This window comes from Martes martes (genome assembly GCF_963455335.1).
Source record: "Martes martes genome assembly, chromosome: 16".
NCBI lineage: Eukaryota > Metazoa > Chordata > Mammalia > Carnivora > Mustelidae > Martes > Martes martes.
Genome location: NC_137904.1, coordinates 5,884,766 through 5,896,031, shown reverse-complemented (window position 1 = coordinate 5,896,031; position 11,266 = coordinate 5,884,766). Strand labels below are relative to the sequence as shown.

The 11,266-nt window shown below is 33.7% G+C and overlaps 1 protein-coding gene and 1 pseudogene across 2 annotated transcripts; both read right to left on the bottom strand.

Annotated features, from left to right (window-relative positions):
* Positions 1-247: 247 nt before the first annotated feature.
* Positions 248-451, bottom strand: LOC308357758 (keratin-associated protein 19-7-like; the record flags this gene model as incomplete). The annotated part of the gene is made up of 1 exon (XM_080827513.1): positions 248-451. One exon carries the CDS (start codon positions 449-451, stop codon positions 248-250), a length of 204 nt encoding a protein of 67 aa, XP_080683639.1.
* A 9,269-nt stretch (positions 452-9,720) lies between these two features.
* LOC308357754 (KATNB1-like protein 1) lies at positions 9,721-10,623 on the bottom strand (annotated as a pseudogene). The gene has a single exon. The product of its transcript is annotated as a KATNB1-like protein 1 (transcript).
* Positions 10,624-11,266: the final 643 nt, after the last annotated feature.

Sequence of the window (11,266 nt, the reverse complement as noted above, 5' to 3'; positions counted from 1 at the left end):
GCTATTTAAACTTCGGATAATTTATTGCAAAAGGAATAGAGAAATCCCACAGTTACAAAAGCAGAAATAAAGGACACCAGGAAACATGAAAGAGACCATTATAAAATGATAAATATTCCTAAAGTCTTAGATACCAAATGTTTTTGATCTTGGCTTGGCTCCAGATGATCTTGTTTGGTTTGGTCATTGTAGTCAAATTTGGATAATCCTTTTGTGGCCTCAGATGTTGGGCTTCTGGAGCAGGATTTCAGTAGAAGCCAGAGAATCCATATCTCCCATAGCGAGATGGGCAGCAGCAGCCATATCTGTAGCCTCTGCAGCCCCAGCCCCAGCCCCAGCCACAACCTCGTCTGTGGAAGCTGCCACATCCCCAGCCACGGCCACAGCCCAGGCCACCAAAACCTCCACAGCCATAGCCCAGGCCTCCATAGCAGTTGCTGTAGTAGCTCATGGTGTCAGGGGTGATGAGTTTGGTTTGCTGTTCGAGTCCAGATCCTGAGTGTGAAAGTCAGCATGGGTAGAGAGATGCTTATATACCCTGAGCAGAACATACGATAAATCACATGTGTACTTTTCCCTTGTGTCATGCTGCATATTATCTGTAATGTTGTTAACTCATTATTCTTCTGTCTCTTGACACAGGGAGAGGCCCTCATTCCCATTAAAATACCTTGGTTTACTTAGCTTCTTATTTAGAATGTCCTTGAACCTATTGTTTAGCTTTTATGGGAAGAAATGCCTACCGCTTTAAATTTTGTACATTCCAAACCCTAAATTGAATTGCTTATTACCAGGTATATTAACATCATTTACATTTGATGACATTCCTTTTATAATTAAAAATTTTCTCCTTTCTGTCATCTCCCAAGTGGATAATTCCATCTCCAACTAAATTCACAGATATTTGTTCAATTTACAGCTGTTAAATCAATATTTTTCAAAAAGGAAATTTGTTTATCAAGAGGAAGACTGAAGAAAGTGCCTCTGTTCAGAAAACATTTTTTAAAAGAAGGTACATGTTGATTTTTTGCATTTTAATTATAATAACCTTTATAATATTTTTGGCTTTAAGAACTATCTTCAGCAACAGGAGAGAGAGAGAGAGAATCTCCAAGCAGGCTCTCCACAGTGTGGAGCCTGACCCAGGGGTCAATCCCAGGACCCTGAGATCATGACCTGAGCCAAAATCAAGAGTAGGCCACTCAACCAACTGAGCCATCCAGGAGCGCCTTAACTTACATGATTTTGAATATACAGTTGAGTTTTTATGAGATTCTCAATTATTTTAACAAAGGTAAATTTCCTCAGATGTTTTAATCCTAAACAGCAAGTAGGAAATTAAACACTGCTTATAGAACTAATGAAGAAATTATAAGTAAACTGATAGTAGCTATCATGGCTACAACAACCAGTGCAACTCTCTGACTCCACCTTAGCAAACTACCAGTTTAAAACCAAAATGTGGTTCGATATGTCATAACCCAACATATCCCAAGTTTCTTTTATCCAAATATTATTTCATTATTTCTCACCCTAAACTAGAAATAGTTGATAAGCTGAATTTTTCATTCTCAATAAGTCCTTTCAAATACACGTAACCATAAATAACTCAGGATTAAGGATATCAGCTTTTGTCCATATAACTTAACCACATCATGTGAGAGTGATTAATGGCTAGTTTTTGTTCATTTGGATTTGAAAGAGATGTGTCCACCTGAGATAGAGCACTAAAAAACAAAAATGAAAAACCTCAATAGTCAAATAAGAAATAAAAATAATTTCAAGGATAAAATGTGATAGCTTTACACAAGACCAATTTTACTGTTAATGAGCAGCAAAATATCAATACTAAAGTATTATAAAATACATAGCAAAAATGTTTGTCTTGGTTTTTTTCTAAGTGAAAAAATTATTAAAATGAAAATATCCATTGGAAAATGAAGACTATATATTTCTTTGTAGAAGTATTGTTTTATGTTCAATTGCTGGACCCAAAGTAGATTATTTTTTTTCTTCTTTTCACTCTTAGGAAGTTTCCCTCAAAATACATGTGAAATAATACTATGATAATGGGTAGTAAAGAAGAAAATCTGTTTTCACTTGGGATAAATAATAGTCTTTACAAATCCATAATGGAAACTTCTGTTGTAAATTCCAAACGTTGTCCTGTGACTCAGACATAAATCAAAACAACATGAAATTGTAGGTCACAAAAATACACTACATTATACTAGGAATGTCATATATTTTTTTTTTCTCATTCTAAGTATACTGATAATTCTTTTTCTTTGTAACTTTGTAATACCTTCCTTGGGCTGCAAAGGTACTGACCTGTGTGAGAATAGGATACTTTCAAATGTTATTTAGTTATAGGAACCAAAGCTCTTTAAAGGCATGACCAAACTCTATTCCTGATGTCCTTACCTATGAAAATACGGCATTTGATAGGACAAGTGACAGGAGTCAACTGATTTTTTTTTCTATCTTCAGGTTGTATAAACAAATCCAAATCTTTCTAATAAAAAACTGTGATGAGGATTAAGTTTTAACACTATTCATTCTTCATTTGCCTTGAAGTACAACTAAATTACAAATTGAGAAGTTGATTATATACAATAAAATACAATTTTCACAATAAAAATGTAAAAGAAAACACAATAAGAGGTAGCTAATCTAACAGAGGGAACTATTTCCCATAAACTCAGCTATAAAATAGTAGCTATTCATGGAAATATGACAAGAACTTTCCAGATGGTATTCAAATTTGAAAATATATAATGAAAGAGAATCAGCATGATGGGGTAGATCACCAGGTTTCAGTGAACTGGTTTTTGATCTTGGTTCTGACACTTGTGGTATTTGTGACTCCAGGAATCACTCAACTATCTGGAGTTTCTTCACTTGTATGATATAAGGGGCAGCGCAGCACTATATCTAATTCTAGGTGAGCTCTCGCTTCTGCTGTTGTCCTTTTATTATTGGATTTTGCCAACTCAAACAGCAACAAAAAACTTTATCTTTTTGCATTACCTGAATATTCCATTCAAATTTGAAAAGGCAAAAATTTTTATTACATATTTTACATACTCTATTATGTAAAATACCAACAACAACATGCTTGCTTTTGATTAGTGATAATTGATTGGAAATCTACTTAAAAAAATCCTTTGGATGAATGATGACTCTCATCAAGGAAAGCTACAGAGTGATATATTTCCTGGTTGTATCTAGGTGTTTACACTTCACTTACAGTTGCAAAAGTCTTGAATACCATGAAGATGATGATGATGAAAGTAAAAAAGAAGAATATCAGGACACCTGAGTGGCTCAGTCCGTTGAACGTCTAACTCTTGATTTCAGCTCAGGTCATGATCTCACGGTCATGGGACCAAACCCTACGTTGGTCTCTATGGTCAGCATGGAGTCTGCTTGAGATGCTCTTTCTCCCTCCCTCTGCTCCTCCCCAAACTTGTGCTCTATCTAAATAAATAAAATCTTTTAAAAAAAGGGAAGTGAACAATGATGAACTAAAAAAAAAAAGATCATTCACGTTTTGATACTATACTATAATTTTATAAGATGTAACCATTAGGGGAAACTGGGTGAGCAGGTGGTCTCTGTACTATCTTTGCAAATTACTATGACTCTGTAACTATTTCAAAATAAAAAGTTTAAAGAATCGTCCAAAAAAACAAAGAATATCACTGCATACTACATAGGAACAATGATGTGGTAAAAATCTAAACCAAATAAATTCTTAATACTACATACATTTTAATTAACTAATTTGAAGTATTTTTAATGAATTCATAAAATAATTATTTTCATGAGAATGCCAAGTAGAGGAAACAGAGAAAAATATTATATATAATCAAGAAATTAATTTAAAAAACACTTTCTTTTCCTAGAAGTTCAGAGAACTATTTTGATCTATCACTCTTCTTTTCTTGTCATGGAAGAACTGAAGGAGGACACATTTTGAAAGAAGGATGAATTATGTATTCATTTTGGGCTGCATTGATAAAAGGAATTGCAAAAAATATTAAACATATGAATTATTTTTTATTTATTGTCATGAATACATCACAATCATTAGACTTCATTTTTTATTCTTGTTTAATTTTTTAAAAGATTTTATTTATATATTTGACAGAGAGACACAGACAGGTGGTGTGGGAAATGGAGAAGCAGGCTCCCCATGGACTAGGAACCCAATGCGGGGCTCGATCCCAGGACCCTGCGATCATGACCTGAGCCGAAGGCAGACGTTCAAGGACTGAGCGACTCTGGCACTCCTATCTTTGTTTAATTTAAATATAAATATCATCTGATTAAAATAAAGAAAAAAATCAACAGGTATTTGAGAAGTTATTATTCATTTCAGTCTAAATTTATTGTTCTTTTTTATGTCTCCATTTGTGAAATAAATATTTAATACACAAAAACATATATCAGAATCTTTATTGAAAGTTGAGTAAGATCTATGTTTAGTTACATATATAATTGATAATAAAGAAATAAACAAAAGCTATATTTGCTCTTTCAAATTAAGAGACTTTATTAAAGAAATCAAGGAGACATGATAGATAAAAAGCTGTGTAACTCTAAACGTACTGGAAGCTTTAAGTACTATTTTGATAAATGGACCCAGCAAAATCTTGGTTGACCCAGAGGTTGAAATCAGATTCTGAAAGTCCACTCATGGAACCCGATAGTAGACTCATAAAGACAAATTTTAATAGAAGATAGAATCCATATCCACCATAGCAAGGTGGGAGGCAGCAGGTATACCTGTAGCCTCCCCAACCACAGCCACAGCCCCATCTGCAGGAGCTGCCACAGCCCCACCCACACCACAGCCCAGGTCTCCGTAGTAGTTGCTGTAGTATCCCACGCTATCAGGGGTTGAAGGCTTGGTTCGCTATGAAAGCTGTTTCCTGAGCATGAATCTCAGCATCTGCACAGAGGTTTTTACACCCTAAGCCATGGATGTGGTAAATCATCCCAAATATACCTCATTTTCCTCCCACAGAAGAAATTTCATGAAACAAGTATTTCTGGCTTTTTTGTTTAATATGCATGGAGTGATCTTCCACCGAAGTGAAAGTTTTAAGTTAATCTTTAGTTCAGTTAGCTCAATTCCTTTTATTAAGTTGTTTTTATAATGAGAAATATATTTTTGCAACTTCAAAGACTATTCCGACATTAAGACTCATATAAACTCCCCCTTATTTTGGTTTCTGAGGATCTCTACAGCTCAGTCAAGGGCTGCCTGACAACATCATCTAGATGATGCTACTTTACTGCACATGCCGCCTATTTTTTCATGGAGATGACAACCTCTTATTATTTGAGGTAAGCAGGACACTAATGTCATTCTTAAATCCATGCCCCATTTGAGACCATAACCACTTAGATGTCAAATATCCAGACATGTTGAGATACAAACAAATTTTACTTTACTCTTATGCCGTTCAGAACCAGCCTTGAACCAGTTACATTTACAGTGTCTCATTAGACATATTTCTTAATCTTTGAGACACAATATTTGAAATATTGATGCCTCCTTAAAGAAGGCACTTCCAAACTTGAGAAAAAAACAGAGGGAAGAAGAAAGGGAGTGAGAACAAAACAAATATATATTCTTTGTTTTCTGTATTTAATTCTAGTCAAAACAGATGGTGTCTCAGCTTAATAAATGTCAATGATCCTTTACAATTCTCACCTGAAAGATGGCAAGAGGGCATCCTGGCAATTTAGGAACTTCTTTCTGGGATCCAGGATTATAGCATTATGCCAGAAGAAATAAATAGCTCTACTGATCTTTTTGGGCAGGAATTAGGAAGAGAAACAAAAACGTAGACAAATGACAGTCATAGTGATTTCTCTCAAATACTAATCTAAGGATGTCTTTAATATTGTGTATGTGTGTGTTTAATTTGGACACTCATATTAAATCCATCACCCCACAGGATGAGAAAATTAAAGAAATATTGGTTAAGGATTTACACATAATGTTAATGGGGTACTTGATATTTTACTGCCTGATATCCATGTGTTAAAAACCTGCTACTTAATGACTAGGAGCATATTTAAAGTTCTTTGGAGGAGAGACTACCACATGACTCTAAGATAATTATGGTGATTTTTAAAAAATCACAAAATACTTAATGCCATTGCTTTATTCAGCAATTCAATTTTGAATTCTGTTGAGCTATATCAAAGTTATAGTTTTATGTATATTGACAGTCAATAAAAGCATTAGCACTGGTTCCCCCCCAGGCAGGACTAATAATTAGAATATAAACTAGCCCAATTTTCCAAAGACCTTCTTAATATCAAATGAAATAGAAGTCCTAAGTTGCATTCTGATTTCTATACTGAAATGTAGTCGTACTGCATAGAAGTCAAAAATTTCTCAAATTAAAAGTTTATTAAAACTGACACAAGAAGAAATAAAAACCTTTATGAGTATATCTCTGAAGGAAATAAAGTTTGTATTAAAAAGAAAAAAAAAACAAAAACCAGACTCCTAACAAAGAAAACTCCAGGTTCACATTGCTTTAGTGGTGAGTTTTAGCAACTACTTAAATAATGCTAATTATTGCAAGAAATAGTGTTAATTTTGCACTAATTATTTCAGAAAATAAACTAAATCCTCAAATCCAAAATTCAATTGTATATGAAAAATTAGAAAATAAAATATCACTAACAATATCAGAAAAGTAAAATAAAGATAATTTAAAGATATGTGCAAGACTTAGTTTTTGATATTTACAAATTAAAGCTGGAAGAAATTAATAAGGATATATATATATATGTATATATATACACATATAGACATATGTAAAATGTTTATATATTGACTGTAGACAAAATACCTCCCAAATTATATATTAAATAAAATCCCTAATTGAAATGACAGTATAATGTATATATTTACAAAAGATTCTAAAGTGTATAAGGAAATCCAAAAACCCTAGGATATCCAATGCAGTATTTAAAAAGAAAAAAACTTTACATTAACTGATTTTAACACTTAAAGTGGAATGATCAAGAAAGTGTGTTATCGATGTGAAGATACACAAGTAAGTTGATGGAAAATATTAGAGAGTCTAGAATTAGGCTTCTTTTCCCACAAAGATTCCAAAACAAACAAAACACTTTTCATCAAATGGTACTGAAACAATGGGACATTTCTATGGAACAAGAAGAAAATGACCTTAATTTTTTCATAGTCTACACAAAACTTAATTCAAATGTATGATAGAACTAAGCATAAAAGCTAAAACTTTAAGACTTCTAGAAGTTTTTCTGTTTTGTTTTAGGACACAGAAAGCACTGACCATAAGATAAAACACTGTGAAGTGAAATTCATCAACTGCAAGCCACAGACTAGAAAAAAAAAGTGTAGCTACAGATATATAGTGCAGACGCTACAGATAGGTATCGATATAGATTACAGACAGAGAATAGAGATGATAGAGGTAAAGGTAGAGATAGAGACATCCATCATACATGAAGATCTCCTGCAACCTAAATGTGTAAAGATAAATAAACCCAAAACCTGAGAACATTGACAAGAAGATATACAATAAGCAAATAAATTGTGTGACATGATTAGTTATCAGAGTTATCAGGGAAACACAATTTAAAACCACAATTATATAACACCACTCACCCACTAGAAGAGCTAAGATTTTAAAAAAAGTGTTTTTCTTACTCAGTAGACTATGATTTAGATTAATCTACATAAAATTTAAGTTGATTTAAAAATGTTTCAATTTTTATTAGTGTGACTTCTAATACAATTTCCAATATAATGTCTTCATCGGAATTATCATCTGATGATATATTCTCAAGAGAGTTTAAGCCTAAGATTTTGGCACATAGTACCATATTTCAAAAAAATCCTACTAGCATGCTTAATTTAAAGAATTCCATTAAATTTAATTTAATGGAAAGAACAAATATTTGGGGGAAATCATCAGGCCCAAAAAGTTCTGGCCGATGAGCAGATTAAGTAGTCCTCCCCTACAAACAGCTCATGAGGCAGCTAGTGAAAAGAGCATGGATAACAGGGTCTGTGTAATAGGATTGTTAGAGTCTTTGGTCACGTGGTTCACTCTGAAGCACTCACACAGGTCCTAGATTTCAATTTCTCTTTGGTGATTCAGAATACTGATGATAGAACCAGTGGCTAAGTGGCTAAATAAAGTTATAATGAAGACTATTTATAACCAGAATCTTAGGCCAGGGATTTTAGCATCCCAAATCACTGCCATAAATTGGAGTTTGCTCCAATATAAATTTTGATTAAGAATTCAAAAAAAATCTAAGACATATTTACTATTTAATAAGTACCTTCAATGACCACTGACAAGACGACTTGGGACGGAAGTCAGGATACTGACTCACAAATACAGAAAACAGAAGAAAAATACCAAGCTAGAAAAGACCAGCAACCTCTCCCTCTCAAGCTAAATCTATATTCGTTTTTCACTGATTTAATAACGGAAATAAATGATATCCTCAGGAAAAGAAGCAGTTGCCTTCATTTGAAATATCATAAAAAAAGGCCACTTATTTCTCACCAAATTTAATTGTATACATTATTTCTATCTATTCACTGTTAAGACACCTGTTAGATCTATTGCTGATTGAAGTTATAATACTATATAAAATTGGAATTAATTGAACATGACAAAAGGACAATCGTTTAGCAACAAATATGGTTTTTTTTTAGAAATATTTAGTGAATTTACTCAAATGAAGAAAGCTTAAATGATACAGAACTGAAAATATTAGGATTCTATATACAATAAAAAGTGAATATAAATTAGCCAAATCCGTGGACATTTCTAGTTCAGCATTCATAGAAATACATATTCAACTTTTTCTTTTATATAGTAATAACACATACATACATGACACAATGATTCTGGCAAAAAGAAAAATCAGAGATATTAAAAATATTCTCAAGTTTTAAAAATGGTATGGAATAGTTTTAACAACATTTTACATGAGCGGAAACCCCTGATTTAATTCCATGATCTTATCATGCCAGAAGCATGGTTGCTTTTAATTTTTTTAAACAGATATTGGTATCATACACATTGGCTTATTAATAATTAAGGCATTTTGTATACACAGTATCTCAGTGTGGACAAATTTTTAGTATTGATTATTTGCTATGACATTTTAAACTTGCAAAGTCTTTTCAAAATAAGAAAATAGCTGCACACGTTTAAGTGTTTTCTTATAAAAACAATCTTCACAAAAGTCACGATGATTGGTTTTTGTGATTCCTAGTAATAAGTCCTGTCTTCTTTCTGACATAGTATAAATTATATTCTTATGCAGGACTGCATTAAGACCCAGTAGTTCTTAAACAATGTTACCAAATAACCATATAAAACCCAAATGCAGCAAAGGCGAGCAATCTTCACAGTGCATTTTCACCTCTTTGAAGTTGAAGCTGCTCCTTTTGGATATTTATCCACTTCAATGTGAAGTAGATTGCTAGGGTTTCATTAGTGGTTTCGTATGTGGCTTTTTAAAGTTAAAAAAAAAAAAAAAAAAAAAAAAGGTTTGATCTCTTCCACAGTTCACAGTTCTCAGGTGAGACTTACTTCTTTCTTTCTTTCTTTTTTTTTTTTTTTTGAAATCTAGTCTGGGGACTTTTTGAATAATCAAATGCTCTTTAGTAGATGAAGTCTCTCAATGCAACTGTAATAAATAAGCATCTACGTCCTTGACTATATTACCAGTATATCCTGGGACCAAAGTAAGATGGTTTTCTTGTTCCCATAATCCACTTAATTGTTGTTTTAAAATCTGAATATTTCCATCATTTATAATTTCTGTTTTGGATGACAGTTCAGACCACCACCTTTTTATGACTGCTTGAAGCCAGTTTAAACCAACTATTATATATTCTTCAAACTTGCTTTTAAGTAAGCACTTTACTAGAGGCAACAAATCTACACAGCAGCCAAGTGAGATGTGTTGTTTTTCTTCCTGTAAACTCTTGGTGAGCACAGGAAGGCAATCCACAACCACTCCAAGGTCTTCTATCCTCACCAAATAAGCTCCAAGTTCACGTATACTTCTCTTTCTCCAGAATGTTAAAGCTACATTCAATCTCAAATTCCTGCTGAACAAAACTGTGCCATTGCTTCATGGTCCTGAGAAACCTCAGAAAAAACCCCACTGTATTTTGATGATGGGCTTTCCGTCTGTGGAGAACCAGATCACCGGAGTTAATCAAGTCCGTCCGAGGATCACGGCGTAATTTTTCAGGCAGGTGACCTGCACGAGCCAGTTCATTTTCTTTATCTGCCCTGTCACAGCCCCCACTTCTAGGGGACTGTCGTTTTCTGTAACAAGGATTTGGAAAAGGATGATGCACTTTCTTTCGGCGATAGATCACCCTACGCGGTTTATCTGGGCCTTTCGCAGCTTGTCCAACTGTCCTATTTGTGTCAGCAGCCAACTGTGTTGGAGATTTCTTAACCTCCTTCATGTTAGTAAAATTAGAGATCCTTTTTCTAGATCAGTGGAATGATCCTCGATATTATTACAAAAGCCTCGTTTGTTAACATTGTGGGCTTCAGATGCCATAATCTCTTAAATCCCGGCGCCTCATGGTCGCGCGGCGCCTCAGCCCAGCCCGGGCACGAACCAACTGCGCCCGGTAGCCCAGAAGGTCCCTCGGCTCCGGGCCGAGCCCCACTCCGAGCCGTTCAAACGCAGCCGCGCGCGCCAACAAATATGTATTTTTAAAACTTCTTCCCATTCAAGTTTTGTAAACTCTCTCGAGTTACATTTTAGCATTTATTTCTTGATCATGTTTTAATCTTTTGGTAACACAAGAGTATTTGAGAGGGGAAGATTTTGAGCTTGGCATTTTAGTACGCAATCAAGGAGACCACTATTTAATATTTATATTTATGTTCCAATAATAGCAAGAAATAACATATCTTCATATTCTTCTGTCAATATTACTTTAGTTCCTTATAGCAAAAAGTACCAGAGTCTTTCTTTACATTTTACAAGGTCAAACCATTTTATATCTTTTACTATAAATCTTATTTGATTATTAAAATGGAAATTGTATTTCATTTATAGTCCGTTTACATAGAGATATCCCTTCCTTTCTTTCTCCCTCCTTCCTTCATGCTTTCCACTCTTGCTCTTAACTGCATTCTAAAGCTATATATATGTATAATATATATATAAAGTCATATATATGTATATACATATT